At 39.2% G+C, this 24,344-nt stretch overlaps 1 protein-coding gene and 2 long non-coding RNA genes across 3 annotated transcripts in view; 2 read left to right on the top strand and 1 right to left on the bottom strand.

The window, feature by feature from the left end:
• Positions 1-22,870, bottom strand: part of PTPRR (protein tyrosine phosphatase receptor type R) — a 241,109-nt gene extending 218,239 nt beyond the window's left edge. The window contains 1 exon segment of the mRNA XM_027595377.2: positions 22,454-22,870. Within this exon segment, the coding sequence (XP_027451178.1) occupies positions 22,454-22,511 (58 nt within the window). The 5' untranslated portion in view covers positions 22,512-22,870.
• On the top strand, positions 9,712-18,580 carry LOC113922959. The gene is made up of 4 exons (XR_003520120.1): positions 9,712-9,741; positions 9,861-10,088; positions 16,383-16,520; positions 18,412-18,580. It is a non-coding gene; the product is annotated as an uncharacterized LOC113922959 (long non-coding RNA).
• A 165-nt stretch (positions 22,871-23,035) lies between the features above and the next one.
• On the top strand, positions 23,036-24,087 carry LOC113922960. Its single transcript, XR_003520121.2, has 3 exons — positions 23,036-23,234; positions 23,395-23,508; positions 23,953-24,087. It is a non-coding gene; the product is annotated as an uncharacterized LOC113922960 (long non-coding RNA).
• Positions 24,088-24,344: the final 257 nt, after the last annotated feature.

Below are 24,344 nucleotides of genomic sequence, written 5' to 3'. Positions count from 1 at the left end.
CCAGCATATATGTCTATCCTCTTCAGCAATTCTGCCTGAAATATGCTTTAAACTTTTGCTTAGGGATATAAAGACAGGTGATTTTTTTAGTCAGCTTCAGTGCTTTTTTCCATGATGGAACAGACAGTTTGGGAATCATCTTTGGGTACCAGTGACTTGAGCCTTTCAAATCATTCAAATCACCCTTATATTTCATGTGAATTCTGAAATAGTAATAGAAACTAATCATCATATCTTCAGTCCTGAGTTTGTTAATAGACTATAACTTTTTAAAAAGCATACCAAGCTACCATAATTTGCCAAAGATGATGACTTGACAGTGATGACCTTGAAATACCTATAAATTTTATTTCTCTGATAAGAGTTCTTCAGATTTGGAAATGAAACTGTCATTAGGAACATGTATAATTAATGAAATTCAGAACAGGGCACTGTGATGTTATTATTCTTGCACTGTTTTATTAATGGAGAATGGTGCTAAAATGTTTTAGATGTATATTGACTTTCTGACCATGAGATGTTCCTTTAGAACTTTACTAAAAGGAATTAACTCACTAATACTACAGTGTCCTGGAAGAGTTTCTTTAAGAGAGCTCTTTCTTCCCTCCCTTCTTAGAGAACTGAGTCTAGGGGCCCTGGGTGGCTCAGTTGGTTAAGCGCCTGCCTTCGGCTCGGCTCATGATCTCAGGGCCCTGGGAGGAGCCTCACCTCACTGGCCTCCCTGCTCAGCGGAGAGTCTGCTTCTCCCTCTCCCTCTGCCCTTCACCCCTTCTCATGCGCTCTCTCCCTCTCTCTCACTCTGGCAAAGAGCAACAAAGAAGTGGTCAACTTGCAGTTAAGAATAGAATGGATGTACTATTTTTATCTTAGTTGGCTTTTTTAAATACTCCTCATTTAAAGATGGTCTGTTGTTTTGGGAAAGGCATACTATCTGCTTGAATGAATTTGGGTTTCTCACCTGAGGGACTGGCCCTTCTACCAAAAAGAGGAATCTATAATGTTCAGTAGCATGAAAACTATATCTGCCACAATAGTGCCATTGAAATGGGCATGTTAATAAAGATTAACATGCAAAAAAGACAGGGCCTTACAAGATTTAGGAAGTAAAAGATAAAATAGTGGGGAATGGGGAATTTCAATAAGAAAGAAAGAAGTGCTTACAGCTTAGGTATGGCTTAGATCAGAGAAGGCAGATATATGAGGAGAGATGAATAAAGAACTGGGAAAGTTACATAATCATCTTCACTCTTTCTTTTTTTCTGCTATCAATCACACCAAACCTTGTCGGAGCCACTTTATTTAGATAAGGTAGGTTAGTCCAACCAACAAATGTCTCTTGTGCTAAAACTGGCCTAAAAGCAAAGGTGAAAAAGTCCAATTATAACACAATTAAAATTTCCCAGACTTATCCAGTTGTGTATGGGGAAAGACTTACTCATGCCCTGTCCTCAAATAACGGGAACCCAGTTGGCAGCATGATATTAGGAACCCCACCATAACCATTAGGCAGGAGAAAGTTTTTCAAAGTGTTGTGCTTAGATCCCTGCATCAGAATCATCTGGGATATTAAGATGCAGAGTCCTACACCCCAGCCTAGAACCACCAAAGCAGAATCTCTGGAGATGTAGCCTAGGAATCTGGATTTATTACTGAATTCTTCTCACATTCAAACTCTGAAGATAAGGACCACTGAGCTAGTATCTGGAATCAGTTTTGTCTTCTCTATCTTCAAATGCTACCTCTCTATTGCCTCCTTCACTTCAGCATTACGAATATACTCAAGTAAACAATTCAGTAATGTTAAGATTGAGATGACTATGAAATATCAAACTTCTGAATTAGACATTTAATAGCTAAGTGTGTAGTTCATGGTTGGAGAGAGAGAAATGAAAGATAGATTTGTGAATCATCCAATACAGATAAAATTTAAAGCCAAGTGACTGGATGTTGATGATGAAGAGAAGACTGCGTATGACAGAGCACTGTAGAATTCAAGTATTTTGAACCAGGGAGCTGAATGAAGGAGCCAGCAAAGGCAAGTGAGAAAGATGGTAAGAGAATAGGAGAAAAACCAAGAAAGAGAAAAAAACTTAAGAAAGAAAACTTGTTTTAGAACCTGTATGTATTATAGGGTTTTAGACAGAGGCAACCGAAAAATCACTCTCATAGTGATGTCTCTAGAAACAAGTATATAAATGCAACTTCCATGTGTTGCCATGGAAGATAAGTCCCACTGAAGACACACTCATAGATTTTAAAAATTACAAAGCACACTGAGGTTGCTGCCATGAGAGACAGAAGATGGAGTGGGAAGATTCTCACCTAAGAAAGAATAAATAAAAGAGAAAAATAAAGGAGTCTTTAAAATAAGTTGATTTAAAACACCCAAAGAGATAAAAGAAGAAAATAACAAGAATTTAAGGAAAGGGAATGGGCCTGTTTCAATCCAGGTGGAAAGCATCAAAACAAAAAATATAATAATTGACGAAACTCAGTGTATAGGTTATATAGTAGACTAGACCCCACTGAACAGAGATTCAGTAGATTGGAAATGTTTAGGTAACAATACAGAAAGAAGCACAGGGAGATTAAGAGAGGAGATGTGAAAAAGAAGGTGAGAGATTCTGGTAGACGGACTTTATAGATCACTCTGTGATCAACACCTACCAGCATTCACATCCTTGTATAACCCCCTCCCATTGAGAGTGAGCTGGATCTCACTCGCGACTTTTAACCAACAGATAATGGCAAAGGTGATGGGCTGTTATGTCCTTGATTAGGTAAAAAAGAGGTGACTTCTGTGTTGTTAGGAGACCCTCTCCCGCTGACTTTGATGAAGCAAGTTGCCTTGCTGGAGAAGTCCATGTCAAGGAGGAGGCTTCTAGCCAAAAGCCAGGAGAGAACTGAGGCCCTCAGGGTCACTGATTCCTGCCAACATTCATGTAAATGATATTGGAAGCAAATCCCTCCTCAGATGAGCCTTCCTTTAAGAGCCCAGCCCAGGCCAACACTCTAATGGAAGGCTTATGAGAGACCTTGAAGCAGAAGTCCCAGTTAGCCATGCCCAGATTTCTGACTCATGGAAACTGAGAAACAGTAAATGTGTACTGTTTTAATCTATTACATTCTAGGGTCATTTGTTATACAGCAACAGGAAACTAATAGAGAGAGGCTGACAGGTACTAAGTCATTGAATATCTTTACTCAAGAAATAGAGCATTAGAGAAATCGAACATTTTGCAAAATTTAAGGAGGGAAATGACAAGATAAAATGTCTATTTCTGAAAGATTCCCTAGCTAGACAAGAAAATAGATTGGAAGGAAGTGAGAGTAAGTGCAAAGGGACCAGGTAAAATATTTTAGATGACAGAAGAATGGCCCCAGACTAGGTGTCAGGAGAGGGATGGAGCCGAGGTGAATCTAGTCGACAGATGATCCTTCCTACTCCAGGAGATTCATATATGTTGTCTACCTTGGATTCAGCTGCCTCTACCTTTCATAACTCCTATATGTAAATTCCCCAACTGACCAATGTTGACTCATAGGCAGGGACATCTCTACACCCCTATTCAGCAGGAAGATGTTACAGAAGATAAGACCTTCCACTCTCACAGCAGCCTTAAAGATTTAAAGGTCGAAACTGTTGGACAGGAGGGGGCGGGGTGGAGATGAGGAGGAGAAGAAAAGCAAAAAAAAAAAAATGTAGATAAAAATTTGCAGACCATTGATAAATATCTGATACATTCAGAGTATAACACTCCTCAAGGAACTCAGGGCTACCTTAATGTTAATGCTTTGCTAGAGGCAAAAAGCAATCTAAAGCAATCTTAGCTTGACAACAGCTGGGTCTCAAGGATCCTGTTTCTTCTTTAACTTATGAAAATCCCTTTAGAGACTTCCTTTATCTCTACCTACCACCCCCCCCAACTTAAAAGTATATAATCAATTGCTTCTCACAATCACAGTGCAGCTCTTTCTGCCCCAGGGTCATGTCCCTGTGCTTTAATAAAAGACCTTTGTGCATTGGAAAAAAAAAAAGACACTGGAATTGACAAAAAGAGGGAGGGGCGGAGGGAGAGGAGGAGAAGTATTAATTCAATGATTGAGTTAATGTTCTGGGAGGGAACCAACAATGGGGTTTCAAGGGTAATTTCGTTTCTAGTGGGTGACGGACTATATGGGGGTGCCTGTGGTGCCTACAACATATGGAAGCAGAAATATCTAGAGAGCAATTATATGTAAATGAACTCAAGAGGAAGCTCTGGACGAGAGATAGTGCTTAAAAACCATAAGCAAGCTGATGGAAAACTGAAGGATGAGACTGCCTAGGAAGAGTTGTGGGTGAAGAAGAACCAGAAGTCTGCAACCTAGACTCAGAGAAGCCCATACTGAAGGAGCAGTTGGAGATTGTCGAAGTATGGAAGGCATGGGAAGAGTGCAACGAGGAGTCTGTGTGGGGCGGTACCCAGTGTCAGAGACTCTGAGAGTTCAAACAAGACAACCCTGAACATTTGCATAGGGTTTACTTACTTAAAATTTATCAATGGACATCTGAGCCTGGATATTCAGAAGACCAGATTCAACATGGAAAAGGCTTGAGGATAGCATTCTAGAAGCACTAAGCTGACCATCTTCCCCTGTTGAGTCCTTGAACAAAAATAAAATAATTTTAAAGGATCTGAAAGGGTATGGAAGATTCGGAGTCTGGGTAAAATGAGGCAAACACAGCCTGCCTTGTTGTTTCCACGGAATAAAACCTGGGCCAAAATGCATGAGACAGCTATTTGAGGACTCTGGAAAATAAATAGTAGCAGGGGGACTTCAAAGTTCCACAGCATCAGCAGGGAGTTTACCATCTCCCCTGTCTTCCCCAGTATTCTCTAGTCAACTGTAGTGGATGCCAGGGTGCGGACAAAGACAGCTTCAGGAAAAACACTCTAAAACACTAGTTCTGAAAAAGGGAACTCATAATGCTAAAAGAGGCTGCAGGGATCTTTCCCCATTTTTCCTCTCTCTTTTCTCCATTCGCCATGCCCCACCCCAAGCAATGTCATGGCAGCAGTGGCCTTGGCCATGAATGAGAGCTTACGGGACTCAAAACTCCGCAAGAGGAGAGCCTTTCTTCCTCTTGGGGAAGCTACCATTCTAAGAGAGTGGAACCAACTGTCACAGCTTTTTCACTCTCCATCGTCCCCTCACTTGACCCTGGACTCAGATGCAGTTATAGAAATACAAGAAGCTCACTTCAACTATAATGATACAGACAAGTTTAATGTGAAAGGATGGAAAAAATATGTATTCTGAAAACACTAGTCAAAAGAAAGCCACTATCAGACAACACAGACTTCAGAGCAAAGAAAATTACCAAGGACAAAGAGACACATCACATAATAATGTAATGTACATAATGATGTAATATATATAAGAATATAAAATAATCCTAATTGTGTATACACCCCCCCCCAAAAGCATAAAAATACATGAAGCAAAAACTGACCAAAGTGAAAGAAGAAGTGGGCAAACCCACAATTACAGTTGGAGATTTTATCACGCCTCTCTCAATAATAGAACTAGTAGACAGAAAATCAGCAATGGCAAGGTTATAAAGGAACAGAACAACATCACCAACTAACTGGACTTAACAGTTTTTATAGAATGCTCCAACCAAGAACACAGAATACACATTCCTTTCCAGTACACCCGGGACATTCGCCAAAATAGACCATATCGTGGGTCATAAAACAAACTTAGACATTTGAAAAAACTGAAATTATATAAAATATATTCTCTGGCCATAATAAAATTAAATTAGGAATCAATAATAGAAAACAAGAATATTTCCAAGCACTTAGAAATTGAACAGCATACTTCTAAATATCCTTGGGTCAAAAAATAATTACTAAATTAGAACATGTTTTGAACTGAAATGAAATGAAAATATAACATCATAATTTGTGGGATGCAATTGAAGCAGCACTGTTTAGAGGAAAATTTACAGCATTAAATGTCTTTAATAGAATAGAAGAAAGATCTCAAATCAATAATCTAAGCTTCCATCCACTTTAAGAAACTAAAAACAAAACAAAACAAAAACAGAGCAAAATAAACGCTAAACATGCAGAATGAAATTAAAAATTAAAAATTTAAAAGCAGAAATTATTACGTTGAAAATAGGAAAATAGGGGCACCTGGGTGGCTCAGTCAGTTAAGCGTCTGCCTTCGGCTCAGGTCATGATCCCAGGGTCCTGGGATGGAGCCCGCATCGGGCTCCCTGCTCAGGGGGAAGCCTGCTTCTCCCTCTACCACTCCCCCTGCTTGTGTTCCCTCTCTCACTCTCTCTCTGTCAAATAAATAAATAAAATCTTTAAAAGAAAAAAAATAATTAAAAAAAGAAAATAGGAAAATAGAGAAAAATCAATAAAACAAAAGCTGATTTTCTGAGAACAGTAAAATTGATTAAACTCTAGCAAGACTCACAAAGAAATAGAGAAAACACAAATTATTAATATCAGATTAAAAGGAAGGCTATCACTACAGACCCTGCAGACATGAAAAGGATGATAAGGAAATACTATGAATCATCCTTTGCATATAAATTCAACAACTTAGATGAAATGACCAATTCCTCAAAAACCACAAACTAATGAAACTCACACCCAAGATGAAATACAGATCTCAAACTGTCCTAACATTATAAAAGAAATTAAATTTCTACTTAAATTTTTTTGAAAAAAAGATCTTCAGGATCAAATAGTTTTACAGGCAAGTTCTACCAGACATCTAAAGAAAAATATAACATCAACTTCACATGACCTCTGCCAGAAAATAGAAAAGGGACACTTCACAAATCATTTTATGAGGCCAAAATTATACTGATAACAAAGCCAGAGAAAGACAGTACTAAAAAGAAAACCATAGACCAATATTGCTCATGAACACAGATGTAAAAATCCTCAACAAAATATTAGCAAATTGAATGCAGAAATAATACAATGAATAATATACCATAACCAAATGGGGATTATCCTGGGAATGGAAGGCCTCTTCAATATGTGAAAAGCAATCAACATAATCTACCATGTTGACAGTCTAAAGAAGAAAAACATTATATCAACTGATGCAGAAAAAGCATTTGACAAAATTTGTATCTATTCATAGTTTTAAAAAAGCTAGGCAGACTAGAAATAGAAGAGAATTTCCTTTAAAAAGGCATCTATAATGGGGCACTGGGCTGGCTCAGTCAGTAGGGCATGTGGCTCTTGATCTCAGGGTTGTGAATTTGAGCTCCACATTGCGTGCAGAGATTACTTTAAAAAAAAAAGTTTAATAAAAGAAAATGTAAAAAGAAAATGTATTCATAAAATTTTTAAAAAATAAATAAAAAAGGCACCTACACTAATACCCACAGTTAACATTATGCTTAATAGTGAAAGACTGAATGCTTGCTTCCCATCCTAAGATAGAGGACAAAGCAACTATGACATCTTACCACTTCTATATGCCATTGTATTAAAAGTCCTAGTCAGTGCAATAAGACAAAGAGAAGAAATGAAATGCATACATACTGGAAAAGAAGAAATAAAACTGTTCTAGTTGCATATGGCATGATCATCTGTGTAGAAAATCCCAAAGAATCCACCACAATCTTCCTAGGATTCACAGGTGAATTTAGTAAGGTTGTAGAATACAAAGTCAATCTGCAAAAGCCAATGGCATTTCTATAAACTAGCAATGTTCAAAAGAAAACTGAAATTTTACAAAAATTTATAACCATTCTAAAAAATAAAATACTTAGGTATAAATCTAACAGATTTTGTATAGGATATGTATACTCGAAATTATGAAATCCTGAAAAACCAATCAAAAAAGACCTAATTAAATAGAATGACATACCCTGTTCATGAATTGTAAGACTACATAATGAAGATGTCAGTTATCCCCAATTAAAATAAAAATCCCAACAGAATTTTTTTAAATAGACATAGTTATGCTCATGTAGGGTTAATCAGATTAAAACAGCTCGTAAATCCCCTAGACTTAGAAACTCTGGTGGCAACCCTCTCAGGTCCCCTCCCTCCTCAGTAGCTTTATACTATCACTTTGCTGTTGCTCAATAAACCTTGCTTTGCTGCCCACCACTCTATCTGATTTACCTCTTCATTCTTCCAAGAGGCATGACCCAGAACCACAGGCACCAATGGAAAAAAATCCCTGTAACACAACTTTAAAACTTTTTGAAGATAGGAGAAAATCTTCATTACCTAGGGTTAGGCAAAGAGTTCTTGGATAGGACACCACAATCATAATCCATAAATGAAAAAAAAATTGATAAACTGGTCTGGATCAAAATTTTAAAAATTTTGCTCTGTAAAAGACAATTGTAAAGAGAATGAAAAGGCAAGCTACAGAGTGGGAGAAAATAATGGTAAATCACATATCCAGCAAAGATGTGTAATCAGAAAACATATAGAACTCTCAAAACTCAATAGTAAGAAAACAAACTAATAGAGAAAAGGGCTAAAGTTGAACACTTTGTCAAAGAGAATACATAAATGACAAATAGGTACATGAAAATCTGCTCAATCCTATTAGCCAAGAGAAAAATCTATATTAAAACTGTGATATGATACCACCACACACCTCTTAGAATTGCTAAAACGAAAAATACCAACAATTCTCAGTACTGGAGAGTCTCTGTAGGAATTAGAAGTCTCAGACCTTGTTGGAGGGAATGAGAAATGGCAAAGGCGCTATGGAAAATAGTTTGGCACTTTCTTATAAAATTAAATATACATTTACCAGCAATCCCACTTCTACATACTTACCCTAGAAAAATAAACACTTATATTCACACAAAAATCTCAAGCAAATTTTTGTGCCAGCTCTAGTCATAACTGGCCCCAAATGGAAACAACTCAACAGTCCTTCAGTGCGTGAGTGGGTGAACTTTGATACATCTATACATTGGAATATTACTCATCAATAAAAAGTAATGAACTATGGATCCATACAACAACTTGGATGAATCTCAAGGGCCTTAGGCTGAGTGAAAGAAGACAGTCACAAAACAACACATATTGTATGATTCCATTAGATGACATTCTTGAAAAGATACAAACTATAGTGATGGAAGACAAATCAATTGTTATCAGTACTTAGGGGCCAGGGGTGGGGGACATAGCATGAAGGAGTTTCGGGGGCTGAATGACCTTTTACGTATTGCGGTAGTAATTACATGAATCTACACAAGTATTAAAATTCATAGAACTATACACTCAAAGAAGTCAACAGATTACACTATGTTTTGCAAGCTACTTTTTAACTCAAAACTGTATCAAAGCATCTTTTCTCTAACTGCAAATCTATATAGTTAAAAAATGATTGATAAATTTATAGAAGGTAATTCCAGTGTGTATGTGGGAGAAAACTAGATTTAATTGGAAAGCAAAGTGGGAGATAAAGTGAAAACAACAGTGTGGACAACTCTTCAAACAAATTTAGGTGTGATAAGAGAATGACAGTGTGTTATCAGGAAGGGAGAGTAGGGTTGAGGGATTTGGTTTTTTTCAAGATAGGAGAGATGTGAGCACTTTTATTCCTTAAAAGGAAGAGCCATTTGAGGAGTGGTTGAAAATGTAGGGGAAAGCAGGTGACATCATAATAGACATGAGCTCTCCCACAAGATTGGAGGAGTTGGGATTCACAGAACAGGCAGCGGGGTGAACCTGGGGTTGGAGAGAGGTATTTCCTCTGTTACAACAGGAGGGAGGGGGGAAGGTGGGAAAATCTGGGATGGTAAGGGATCTGGTGGTAGAGGTTGAGCAAGTTATCTTCTGACGGTTTCTATTTTCTCCATGTAGAAGTGAAGTCATCTCAAGAGGGAGGACAAGGGAGGAAAGATAGTAAGCTTCAGGAAAATGGAGAAAGACTGAAACAGTTGTAAAGAACCAAGAGATAAAGTTGATTAATGTGTAGGAGGATTCCCCATCTTCACTGAGAACTCAGCCTGTTGCAGCCCAGAACAGATAGAGTGTCTCACAGAATGTTTAGTAAACAGCTTGTCAAAGATACTCATCTGCATTTAAAATGTAAGTACTTTGACCATAGAAGCAACACTTACATGCGAATAGCCAGTTTTGATGGTCTTAAAATTCCATGATTTAAATTTCATTTTGAACCTTGTAATCTCTGAAGAGATCTTTAACAGAGAGAAATGGATGAAATTACAATGTTAAGTTAGAGTATGTTATGATTACGTTATGTTATGATTCAATATTTCAGATTCAGTGTTGGTAATTCTTAGATGAACAGGGTAGAATGGCCTTGCCTGCACCCTCTCAGGATAAATCTTTGTACAGCAAATGTTTAAATCAGTGTCAGTAACTTGTGAAAGGAAAAAAAGGATGAAGCAATGTTCTCTAAAGAGACCTGAAAAAGTGACCAATCAAAAAAAGGCAGCTTTGTTCTCTGATCATTTTGTGAAAGGATAATCATTGTTTTTAAAGCACTGCCAACACTTTCTTCTCTAGAAATTGGATATAAATGGATAACATCAGGGAAGTCCCTCAGGAATTTCTACAAGAGAAATGATAAGGCTCTCCTTTGATTTGTAAATGCCTCTCAGAAAAAGTTAAAAATACACAGGCGTACTAGTGAAAGCTTATATCGCAGATGCCTATTAATAGTAGTCAGGAAGGAAAGAAACATACTTTTTTTAAAAAGCAATGGACTGGGAGGTAAGGGACCTAGATTCTAGTGCAAGACGCCCCCCACCATCACCATCTATGTGAACTTGAGCAAGTCTCAGAGCTGAGCCTCAGTTTCTCATCAGAGAATGAAAGTGGTTCTTGTAGATCTACAACTAGATTACAACGCGCTGTGCTTCAAGAAAAGAGAAGCTCCAATTCAATAAGAGTTTGCATGATGCTGATTTTTTCTAGAGAGATACATTTTTCCATAAGCACAATAAACAAGTACATTTATTTTCCATAAGCAAAATTTAGAAAGTTACATCTAAAGCTTTATAGTTATACTTACTTTTCCAATTTCTTCTGATGTAATGAAATGATATTATGTTTTTGCTTCATGTAAGACAGCTAAGATTGCTATTAGCATCCGGTTCCCTTTAATTAAATTTGCTTTCCTCCATATATCCTTTCATCAAAGCTCTTGTTGCATCTTCAAAACCCTTCCTTACAGAGCACAACTTACATGTTATACAAGAGGGAGATAGTGACCCTTTGTAATTTATTACTTTGTATCCTCTGAAATTTGTGATTTTTTTTACCTTCCTTTTAAATTTAAGACAATAAATATCCAGACTATAGGCAAGTTCCAGTTTATAATGTTTTGTTAAGGTTTAGAATTTTTCCAAAAAAGAACAAAATTACATAGATAGCATAAACATTCATGTATCAGAAAGACTCAATAGGCTGTTTTTCACTTTGTTCAAGTTTTGTTTCCAGACATTAAGGGTGTCATTCAGCTCTCACCACTGTTCTTTCCAAATGTCCAGTGTGCACTATGACTGACAACTACTTCTCTCTGGGTCTAATCAATTAGATCAATAGACCAAGTACAATAAAAGACCCTTTGGGAACTTACAGGGGCAGGGATTTCCAGAAACAACATCCTTGGATGTAAGGAGGCCAATATTAAAATATTAAAACCACTCTTGTAGTTGTTCTGTAATTCCATTGGTAATGGTCAACACAATACGTCAGCACAATACTCATCTCCAGCTATAAGGACCCAGGGTAACCACCCTGAATCTTCCCGATGAATACTGCAGTCTTCCCGACATGAGACGACCAAGGTCCATTAGGATAACCTCCCATTTAGAACATATGATCAATCCTACCAGTCTTTTAATAGAAAATTACACCAGTGTTAGAAAGAGTCCATTATGGCTCTGTCTATCTATAACGCCAGTTTTATAAAATTCAGTTTGTATGTCTTAGTTACACTCTAACAACATACATATATGTATGTATGTATATATTTTTAGGTACACACATTTGTTTTGCCTTGTATCCTGACAACAAACAACCAATTTGACCAAAAAAAGGTTCATCTTCAAATGAGCAATTATATCATAGAGTAAAAAAATAAATAAAAATAACGAGAAATGAGAGTTTCTATAAGATAATGATTGAATTTATAAAAACTGTAAACCATTATGGCCCTCCGCCCCAGAAGACTTGGACGAGCTTGTCATTGAAGGAACACCTCCTTCCAGGAATGGTTTTCCTGAAATCTATTCTGTGCACTGGTTTCTAGGATGTGAAAACATAATCCCATGAGGAGGTGCTGTGTCATTCTCTAAGACTATTTAAATGTTTCACATGTTTGGCCAGGGATGTGTCTAGTATATCTATAATAACATTTTTTTTTAAATACGAAAGTAATTAGTCTATTTTCATAGAGCTGGCTCTATTCTTCTCTATGTAGGAGAGGATCTGAACTGTACAAGAATAAGGAATGATTTTAATTAAACTTGTAAACTTTTTCTGCATATTCTTTGATATAAACACTCCTTCACGTTTCTTCAAATATCCCATTTGGAAATGTAGTTCCTACTCCCACTTCCAACCCACTGTAACTACTTACTTCTTCCTATTTACCTTATCCACCCAATGTTAAGCTGTGCAATGGCAAACTCTATTCGGGAGTCACAGAAGTGACTGTCATTTCAGGAAAAATGGGTGCCATGTGCTCGTGGCAAAATTACAATGAGCGAGTTCCATGTTTCTTGATTTCTGCCCATTTTTAATAGAGTTATTTTTCATCTGATAAATATATGTTACAGAGTGGAACATACTACAATTAGGACACTACCCTTTGGGACAATGTGACTAGCATAAGTCATAAGGAAGGAATGGGGTTGAGACCAATGGGGTCAGACTCTGCCTGAGGAAGTGAGATTTATGTCGGTTCAGACAGATGCAGTCAGATGCCCCCCAGTTCCTGAAGAACTGAGTTGAAGGAGGTTTGCAGGAGAGGTCCACAGGTGTGAGTACTACTATCTCTTAAATTTTACACAGCCTTTAAGAGAAGAACTTCATCAAGATATGCCCTCTGGGGAAATGCAGAAGTAGAGAAAAATGATCATGTGGCTGGAAAGCTGAGAAATACTACCCTTTGCAGAAATCACAGGAACTGAGTTCCACATGCACTCGCTGAGTAATGAAGCAGTGCATTTGTAAAATCTTTTATACTTCAGTTATTGTTATGCAAACAGCTAAAATATTATTATTTATAAATATAAAGATTATAAACTATTTCCATCATTTTTAAAAAAGATTTTATTTATTTGTTTTAGAGAGAGAGTGTGTGCTCCTGAGTGGGGGGGGGCGGGGCAGAGGGAGAGGAAGAGAGAATCTCAAGCAGACTTCCCACTGAGCAAGGAGCCCAAAGGGCTCCATCTTGCAACCCTGAGATCATGACCTGGGCCGAAACCAAGAGTCGATGCTTAACTGACTGAGCCACCCACGTGCCCCATTTCCATCATTTTTATAGTAGAGTTCTCCAGATGACTTGAAAACTGGGATCCAATAGCAAGACAAAGAAAAAAATAAGTGTTTCAAGAATAATTCTCACAGATTAAGAATTATGTTAAAACATAGCAAAATGAACTTTAGAAAATACAAAACTTAAAATATTGCCATAGTAATGATATTCCAGAGATGTAAATGCCTGGATATTGGGGCAGGAGGAGGGTGATGAAGGAGGTCCCCAGTGGCCACTTGAAGAGATCCCAGCCCTAGTCTCCTCTGCCTGCATTTAGGGATTTGGAGGGCACCTGGTAGGCCCATAAGTCAACACTTCCATTCCATTCTTAGTCCTTTCCTTCATTTGAAATTAGTATCACTGGTCTAAGGCACTGCTCTGCCATCCTTCTTTGAAAAATGAACATCTTCTGGTGAAGGACCACGCAATTAACAGCTATTCTTATCTGGAGTAGAAAGTGCTCCCAGATACCAGTTAACCATTTGTCACCCAACCTCTCCTACCCCAATCAAATAATACCTAGCACTTACATGGCACTTACTAAGACAGTGCTGTTTACATACATTGTCCTGTTTAACACACAACAACAACTCTACAGCTGTATCGTATATAACCTCCATTTTAAAAAAGAAGAAATTTTTAAAAAAATAAATAAATAATAAAAATAAAAAGAGCAAATTAAGGCTTAGAAAGATTAAGTAGCTTGCCCTAAGTTACGGAGCTGGAAAGTGATTGTGTATGGATTGAAGCCCGATCACAGTATCCATGCTCTTAACTACTAGGGTATTCTGCTAAAGATTATCTAAAAATATGGCATTTTCCCCTTTATTTCAATTTTCTCTTAACTTCTCTCCTTAAGCTAGTTCACTTTCTTCCAGGGAGAATAAAAATACTGTCTTGAATCAACAAGGCAAAGAAAGTAAATTGCTTGTAACTTAAAACCACACCTTCATATTAATGGATTGATGGCCTTTCAAACTAACTCACCATATTGTGTTTGGCACTCTTTGTTTTGAGCATCTTTCCCAGTAACCCAGTGATCAGAGTTACGAGTAGTGTTTGATTTCCCCTCCAGGGTCCATCAGGAGTTGGGGGGTTACTATAGTGAAAGAGCAGCAGAGTCTTGCTCTGTACCTGCTGCTCCAGGGGCCGGTGAGACACTCTTACTCTGTGTTCATTTTGTGCTCTTTTCCAAGGAGCAGTAGCTTAGGGCTGCCTTAATCCATTCTGCACATTTAAGTCAGGACATGGACACTGCTTCAGGTCTGAACTAGGAAAAAAATAATTCATGTCCTCAACTGAACTCAGCATTTACTTCAGTGCAATTAAACATATTGATCTAGATTGCTGCATCATGTAAACAATTACTTTTGCTTTGTTTTTGGTGCAGGTGGCTGCAATTTTAACAGACACCAACATCTTAATAAATTGAAATCAAATGAAGATTTGATTATGAGGAAAGTCTCAATAGTCTTACTAGTAAAAAATTATTTAAATGGGAAGTGCTAATAATGTTCACAATATAAATTTACTAATTGTCATTCTGTGGCAAATATCATCACAATAACAGACACTTTATGGTGATGTTATTTGAGGAAAAGGAATGAGGAAATTTGATCTTAAAATAATAATTTACCATTAAATATTTTTTCAAAGCTATTAAAATCCTTTATGCTGGGAAATAACAGTGTAACTCTGAGTGTGTCAGCATTTGTAAGTGCTCTGAAAATGAAGAATGCACTTATGGGCCAAGTAGGATCTTTCAAAATCCCTTTTTAAAGGGAAAAATGGCTTTTTCTACCTTTTGAATTTGACTTTGTAAACAGCTTTTAAAAGATTTAACAATAAACTTACCATAAAATATGACAGCCATGTAATCATCAGTACTAATGGCAATAAATGGGTTTTGATGTGTGATCCCATCATCTCATAAAAAGTGACTTTTTATAATTCATAAACTAGTCTCCATTCTTCAGATGTGAGCATATCTCCCTTTAGGTGTAGTGTTTTTCCATCAGAAAAAAAAAAAATGTGTGGCATCCCAAAACTTTATGGTTCTATAAACACTTTGTCTACACATAAAAAGAGAGAAAGAAAATGTACACAACCATCCAAATACTCCCCAATTTGCTATGATGGTTTGTTTTTTGTTTGGGGGAGGGAAGGAGGACTGGATTATTGGGGGTCTTCATATATTGAACGCATTTACTCACACTCCCACCTGATTCTGAATGGGTGAGTGGCTCATATTTGTTATTCTGACAGAGATGATGACCAATCAGTAATCAGAGTGCCGAGTTCTGGGTCTATTCCTTAGTGCACAACTATCATGCTATGTATCCTATCTAATTCCTTGATCTAAAATAAAGACATTCACGTTATTCCCATCCATCTAGTACTAGAAACTCATACAGCAATGTCTAAGTAGGTGGAGTTCGATATACAACTCCACTACAACTATCGTCATGCCCATGGTGCACAAACTTATCCTAGAGACTATGTTTAAATGAAAGCTTTTCTGTCCCATTGTCATTTCTTTGTAACCAATACATGTAAACTGGATTGAGGGCAGTAGCAAAATCAATTCTACTGTTTATGGTTATGAAGATGAGATGTAATCTCTTCATCAGTGTAATTTAATTTAGTAGAATTTACTTTGCCTAATACATCCGGAATGTATTTATTCATTCATTGAACATTTATTGATGGCATACGAGACAACAAGTAGAGTTCTAAGAAATGGAATTAGGAAAGACCCGAGAGTAGAAGACTCTGTCTTGCTAATGAGTTTGGGTTTTATTTTAAGAAAGAAGGAAATAGCTGTATTGAAGAATTTCACAAGGGAGGAACATGATCAGGTATGCTTTTTTTAGAGTTTTACCTCTGGCATTTTCATGAAGGATGGATTTGATGAGGATAATGTAAGATGCTATATGAGAACTAAGGACCTACCCCAAGGCAGCGATGTGAACACGGAGAGTGGAGAAGACTTAGTGACGTTATGGATGAAGGTAACAAAGGAGGGGTCCAGGATGAGTTAACAGTTTCAGGCTTGTGTGATTGTGGGGGATCTTGGTGTTATTCACAATGATAGGAAATGCAGAAATAAGAGCAACTGTGATGGGAATGCTGAGTACTAACAGACAAATATAAGATGCTCATGGGATATCCAGTGACTCCTAGGTAATTATAACTATGTGACTGGGGCTCAGAAGAAATATCTGAGACTAAAATACGGGTTTAGGAATCTTTGACATGGAGGTCTGAATATAATCATCCAGGGAGATTGCACAGAGAGGGAAATAAAAGGGGGAGCATAAATTCTAGAAAGCACTAACCTTTAAATACTGCTCAGAGGAAGACCTAACAGTACAAACTGAGGAATGGCTGGAGAGATAAGAAGGAGGCGAGGAAGTAGAGGTTATCCAATGGAAATCAGCGAGGAGGACTTTTTTAAAATTCAGAAAGAGATCAATTGGATAAACGCTGTAAATATTGACTGCTAAGAAAAAGATACCTTAATTAGATTCAACATCTCATAAGTAGGATGATAGGAGGAGGACTGGAGTTGGTAGAGAAATAGATGAGAAACAAAAAAGAGAAGGCCAAATGTGGACAATGTGTTCCAGAATTTTTACAAGGCACTACTCCGGGTATGATCTCCAATAGAACATGTCCTATCCAAGGTGACAGGAGTGTGTGATGTTCAGTATACATACATGTGTGCCTCTTACGTGCCAAAAAGGTAGATAGGTTTGTCCAAGTGCTTTAAATCCTGCTTATAAATTAGCTGTATGAATCCTTTTATATCACTATAGCCATTCCTACATGTATGTACAAGGCATTTCACTAAGAACTGAAAATATAATGAACCAGCAAGGCATTTGAGCTGTACAGCATCTGGCAATCAATTTGAAGGACTTTGCCACTGAGTTGATCTGTAGTTCTGGCCTCTTGCAAGCCCGTCCCATGTTGTCCTTAAGTTCACAATGGTAGAAAAGTCTGTTTGAGACAGTATATTCCCTGCGCATGTGATCTTCTAGGGAGAAACTTGAGTTTTAGATAAATGAGCTCTGTTGAAGTCCATTCAAGAAGCGGTTAAGTTGACTGAGTGTGTCTTGCATGGGTGCCAAGAAGAAATTAAATGCAAAAGGGGAGAGACCAGAAATATCACTGTGTTGTTTCTATTTATTCAATATATCTTTTTAAATCTTTAGTAGCTTTTATACCCGGCATTGCCCCAGGTGCCAGGCTGGGCAAGATCTGCAATAGATACAGCAGTAAATGAAACAGACAAAAATCTGTGCCTTCAAGGAGCTTACATTTCAATGGGGAATGGGGGAACCACAATACACAAAGCAAATAAGTTAAATATATGATATGCAAGTTGGTGAAAACCTTCTCTGGGAAAAACGTAAAGCAGGGAAGAGATATTGATGTTTTTTGGGGGGAGAAGATGAAATATTAAATAGAATAGTCAGTGAGGGCCTCCCTGAGAAAGTAATATTTGAGTAAAGGCCTAAACTTAAGGGATTAAGCCATGGAGATGCTGGGGAAAGTGTTTCAGGCAAAGAAAAAAGCAAAACATATGAAGGGGGCAAGTCCCTGGAATCTTTTTAGAACAGCAAGGAGACCAAAGTGGTTGGAGAGAGACAAAAAAGAAGAAAGTAGTGAAACATGATATCAGAGAGATAATGGGGGAAGAGAATACAGTAGAACCTGGGCTAGTGTAGGATTATGTTGAGTGATTCTGAACAGGAAAAACGGATTCTGGAGTTTACCGAGAGAAGACATCTTAGAATCTTCAAGAATAACATTATTTTCCTACCTATCAGTCTACCCTTTTGTTTGAGGGTGGTGCTTCTGCAAATGACTTCCCTGATCCTCTTGGTCTCGCCATAGGAATCCTTCTTTCTCAAAGACTAGAAAACCTGACTATGCACTTCTCTGACAGAGAAGGTGCATCTGCAGAAGATACGTCAAAGGCAGTCTTTGTGCCCCATCCAGAATGCTCAATGGGAAGAACAACGCGAAAATTGGAAAAAACCTTCTCCAGAGCTTAGGGAGAGAGTAATGCACTGAAATCACGTTCTGCGTGTTTTAGCAAAACATGCACCAGAAAAAAATAAAGTTTTACATGAAAATTTTTAAGATATTCCAAGACCTTCACTCCTTTGCAACTAAAATACTACCCAACAGATATCATCGCCTGAAACAGAATATAGTTCTTTGGGTAAAGAAAGAGAAAAAACACCGAAGGAAAGAAGCTATCTGTGGATTTTGGGGTACCATCAATATTATTGGGGCACACCTTCTTGGATATTCCTGAAGTAGTCTTTTCAACTGCAGTTTACCTATTACATTGGTTCAGAGAAGGAATGAAGAATGACAGCTAGGGGCACATGGGTGGCTCAGTGGGTTAAGCACCCGACTCATGGTTCTGGCTCAAGCCATGACCCCACAATCCCATGACCCCGAGATCATGGCACTGAGCCCAGCATGGGGCTCTGCACTCAGTGGGGAGTCTGCTGGAGATTCTCTCTCTCTCTCTTTTTCCCTCTGCCCCTCCCCCCTCCCCTTCTCTCTCAAATAAATAAATCTTAAAAAAAAAAAAAGAGGGGCGCCTGGGTGGCTCAGTCGTTAAGCATCTGCCTTCGGCTCAGGTCACGATCCCAGGGTCCTGGGATCGAGCCCCGCACCGGGCTCCCTGCCCGGCGGGAAGCCTGCTTCTCCCTCTCCCACTCCCCCTGCTTGTGTTCCCTCTCTTGCTGTGTCTCTCTCTGTCAAATAAATAAATTAAAAAAAAAAAAAAAAAGAATCAGGACAGCTGGGTAAAAAGGATTTGACACCACTACCTCTATGGTAGCCCTTCCTATTAGAACCAGTATATGATTTCATACAGTATTCAGTCACAGGTCTGAAAACACCGGCTTTCATCCTGACTAGGCTGTTAACTGGCTCTTTACCATTTAAAGTAAATACTGTCTACCATTTACTGGAACTTAGTTTTCTTACCGGAATAGTAAGCAGTTGGATGGACAACAACTACAACTTTCCTTGTTAGGGAGATCTATGAAAATGAGCTGCCGTGGAAAGAGTTGAGTCCAGGTTATTGAACCGGCTCTATGCTCAGTAATTTATTAGGATTATTTTACTTTGAGACGTTAATTACACAATATTGGACCTGTCTTCCTCTTTTTGTTCTCATAGACATTACAAACAGACCACAGTACTTTTCCCTATCGAGCCCGTTGGTCAGGGTTGGTCACTATTTTTATTTATTTATTTATTTAATTTATTTACTTGCTTGCTTGTTTGTTTATTATTTTACACAGTGTCTCAGGCAATCATGGCCAAATAATTGGAGATGGCACTCAAGTTGAAAACAATTTGTTATCCTATCATTAGGGGAACGATCATAGGGAAGGCAAGAGTTCCTAGCATAACTGAGAAGAGCACTTATGTCCTGTCAGCCAATTTCTCCCATCCCTAAAGGGTTCTAACATGTCATCAGTTCCACCAAAGTAAAGTAGTTGCTGGCACCCTGAGCATAACCAAAATGGATCAATTAGCTTTTTAGTAAAGAGGACTACAAAGATAGAATTCATTTCACTTCTTTATGAAGCCCACTTCTAACCTGAGAGGAAAGTCTTCTGTAAAAGAAACAAACTCAGACATTCAACAAGTAGCAAAATCAATGACTTCTTGATCTTCGTCCCCCCACGCACTCGCTTTCTTATTACCCAAATCCACAGGAGCTTAGATCAAAAAGCATGTGCTTGTTTCAGTTCCAAAGAAAAGTCCTAACAATGTTATTAAATAACTGTGATGAATTTTAATCTGATGACAGCTTGTGACCCACAAATTGCTGTTTAAAATTAAAATGCATTCAAAATGAAACTGGCAAGACAACCACAATATTAAGCTTGCAATCTGCTGTGAAAAAACACTTATCAAAGGCACGATATTAAATATGAATATAATTAATTTCCATATAGCATCTTGCAATTGAAATCTGAAAATGATAGCCCATCAATGCATTGCCTTATTAATTTCAAATTGGATGAATATTTTTTCAAATTAATAAGTCAAAGTAGAGATGGATTGTTTTGTCTTTGGTAATACACACTTTGGCAGAGCTCCAGGTAAAATCTAGGGCTACAGACTTCTAGGTTTCTCCTTTGATGAACAAAAATCCTCTATTTTCCTCATTCCAAATGTTCAGCTACAATAAATTTAGAAATGTTTTCCACCTGCTTAGTTTTAAGTTTATGTACAACTTTTCAGCTATAATTACTCAAGATATATTAAATGAAATCTTTAGAATTTCTTATACATTAGTTTTTAAAAAATAACTACACTGACATTTTTGATAGATCAGCTAAATCATGCCTAAACTTGCAAGAATTGAGGCTTTAAAAAAATTTTTTTTGGCAATGGATGTTTAGTGCTAGAATTAAACATAATAATGTAAATAAAATTCAACCCAATGTGTATTTTTTCATACCAAGTTTGAACATTTAAAGAACTGTATATGGTAATAAAATTATGCATTACAGCTGTTTGCAAATAATTTAATGACCAGTCATAGCTATTTGCTAGTTTTCCCAAAAGGTGCCAAAGAACTATTGAAAATTTCACAATAAAACATCATAATTATAAAAATTAACATGTGTACTTAATTATAGACTTAATATTCCTGTGCATGACTTGTTCAATAGGTTCACAATCCATTAAAATGGCATGGGCTAGAAATAAGAAAGTACCACATTTCACTCTCATTGTACACATAGGAAAGGAACTCACCCACTCCTTTTCTAAAAGAGACCACAAGAATTGTAATTTTGCAGGCATTATTTGTATTCATTATCCCTGGGGCATAATACATGCTCAATAAATGTTAGCTGAAGGAATGAATGAATATGTGTGACTGGGTGACAAGCAAACTCCGGTAAAATGTCTAGTCTTTGCTTGCTACAGGGCTACTGCACGGACAACTGCTGTCGCAGTAGGGTGCCTAAAATCTCTGCCATATTCTATTTTGGTACGTGTGTGTAAAAATGATAAAGGATTCAGTCCAGCAAGTCCTTGCATTACACAGAGGCTGCATGTATCCAAAAAGCAGGATCTGTAGTGACATTGCATATAAAATTCCCCAGGTACTCCCTAAGGTTTGCTCCCATTCGAAATCTAATATTGCTTCTGATATCAAATATATTTATATTTGGGCACAGTCTCACTGTCACTCTTTGCTAGTCCTCACCAAATCTGTCCCAGGCAGAGTGCCTACCCTGGGGTTATCAGCCTTAAAACTGTGATTGGGTTTTTGTTTGGTGCCCTCGGACGCTGACCATGATGCTGAAATAGAAGAGGGGGTCCTTTTTTGAACCTTCCCTTCCTCTTATTGGCTTAGAAAATTCGAGTGACAAGAGCAGGGGCCAAAGGAGCCTGGAGCGGCATCATTAACATGAACCATGTATTTCGATCTTTTGGGCGGAGATGTGGTCCTTCAGGTTGCAGCCAATGCATCTCTGTGAGCTCTCGCTAAACCCAGGGACCTTTTGGATGTAGCCGCTGCAGTAGAAAAGGTTACATCCAGCAGGATGTCTTGTCTGTCTCCTGAAAAACTGGCAGTCAAGTGCATAGCCTAGAAACAGGATCAGGGAGTCTAGATGGAGTCGAAAAGAAGGGGAAGCAAACCTGTGTTCATACTGAAAATGTTCACTATTATTCGTACCAGGTAAGGACAAATCAAGAGCTGATTTTAGCTGAAGTTTTCAGCCTCAGTCTTCCAACAGGTGCACAACTCCCTCGCCCCTTGCCTGTCAGTACTGTCCTGCTTTCTACGGCTTTCTTGGCGAGGCAAGCTTTTCCTAGAGTCGTCAAGCATGTGCAGTTTCCCATCTCATCCACAGCTCCAGCTCTACGCCCCGCAACCCCTTACCTGCAGCGAGAAGATTAAGAAGCAGGCACAGCGCAGGGAAGCCGACTGCTGTCCGCATAGTGCTTGCATTGAGCGGTGGAGGAGGAACTCCGCCACGACCCCACTTGAGGCAAAGTGTGATTAGAAAGAGCCACCGGCGAGGGTCCTTTGGTCTCCGGGTTTCATTCTCAGGTCCTGGCTGGGTTTGCAGAGCGGTCTGTGGCGCCCGCAGAAGCCCCCACCAGCTTCGCCTCCCGAAGAGAGGGAGAGAGGAGGGGGAGGAGGAGGAGGAGGAGGCGGCTGGGAGAGGGGCGGAGCAGGGCAGGGGCGAGGCGCTCGGAGGCGGCTACTGATCGGCCTTCTGGAAGCCCGCAGCCGCGGCGGAGAAGGCGGGGTGGACTCCCGCGCCAGCCCCGGAGCCCTCCGCGCGGGGCCAGCGCAGCGCCAGCGGCAGCCAAACGCGCCGCGCCTACTGAGCATGCCCAGCGCTGCCCCTCGCGCCGCACGGAGTTTCGAAGTGAAATTCCACTTCTCCGGGTCTTCGCGGCGGCTGCGAGGGGGGCAGGCTCCTCCGCGGGGGGCTGGCTCCTCGGTGGGGGACGTCTAGCGGCGGTTCTTAGGGAGAGTCGGTCAACGACCTGTGGGTGGGTGGGCTGGGGAGGAATCGACGAAGGCCTGACTGGAGGAACCAGAGGCCCTCAAGACCCACCCGACTCCCTTCCTCTCCACGTGGACAGAGCTCACCGCTGGCCGGAGAGTGACCAGCTTCCTAGGGCTGCCTGCAGGAATAGAGTATTCCGTGGTATCGTCCGCTTGCTGAGCTTGCTGAGCCCCGTGGGTTGCCTGGGAAAGCGTTCCCAGAGCACCTGCTCAGCCGCCTGCCTGGGGTTGGGGGGGAGGGGAGGGAGGAGGGGTGTGCCTTCTTCCTAACAGCTTTCCCCTTCTCTTTCCTCTCTCTCCAGCGCAATCCCTGTATTTAAACTTTCTCCTGACTCAAGCCCAAAGTCTATGACCATAGTGACAGAAAGAAGTCAGGCCATCCTTTTAGATGAGTAGGATATATCCGTGTAATTGAGGTAATCATCTTTAGTCTCCATTTTACTTTCTAAGGTAAAAGGTAATAGAATCACCTCTGTAACTGGGCTCCTCTGGTCCAGCTCTGTGTCCCTACAGCAGTCTAATAGAGGTGGCCCCCCCACCCCCATCCAAGACTTTGTAGTGTGGAGATCCTTGTATTAGGCCAGTGGCTAATTACTCCTAGTCATAAAGCGCCCCCCTCCCCCGTCCAGACCTCTTCCTTAAACCATCCCAGGAGCACTGACCTTTCTGCTTCTGTGTCTTCCTGGGATGCCCTCACCCCCTCGACTTGCATCAACACCACACTCAAGCTGACAAAGGTCTACCTCGGTCTCACTTTTCCAGAAAGCCCTGGCCCAACTCCAGATTACAGTGATAATTCCTTTCCACACACGAATGTACACACAACATTTGCTTAGCATTGCCTCATTTTTTTTTTTAAGATACTCATCTAGCTGTGGTCTGTTCTACAACACAGTTAAAAGCTCCAGAAGAACTTCTGCCTCTTTGTATCACTTAAATTGAATAAAGCCTTTCTAGGCAAATAAGAGGTACCAATAAAATCTTGTTGAATTGAACTGCATATCTCACTTAATGCTTTCTTCCTCTATCCACTCCAAATTGGGACAATTAATGGGAAATATGCTGCCCATAGAGCTTAAATTAGGCAAGATCTCAAGATCTGATCAGTCCAGCCGTGTCATTTCCTTTATGATTTATTTCATCTCCAGCACTGAGAGACAAAGCCAGGAATTGCACGGAAGCAGGTGGGAGAAGGGAAGAATGATACATATTTTTAATATTAGATAGGTCTTCGATGCTGAAAATAGAAATA

This window comes from Zalophus californianus, chromosome 9, assembly GCF_009762305.2.
Source record: "Zalophus californianus isolate mZalCal1 chromosome 9, mZalCal1.pri.v2, whole genome shotgun sequence".
Taxonomy (NCBI): Eukaryota; Metazoa; Chordata; class Mammalia; order Carnivora; family Otariidae; genus Zalophus; species Zalophus californianus.
This window is presented reverse-complemented; position numbering and strand designations above follow the sequence as displayed.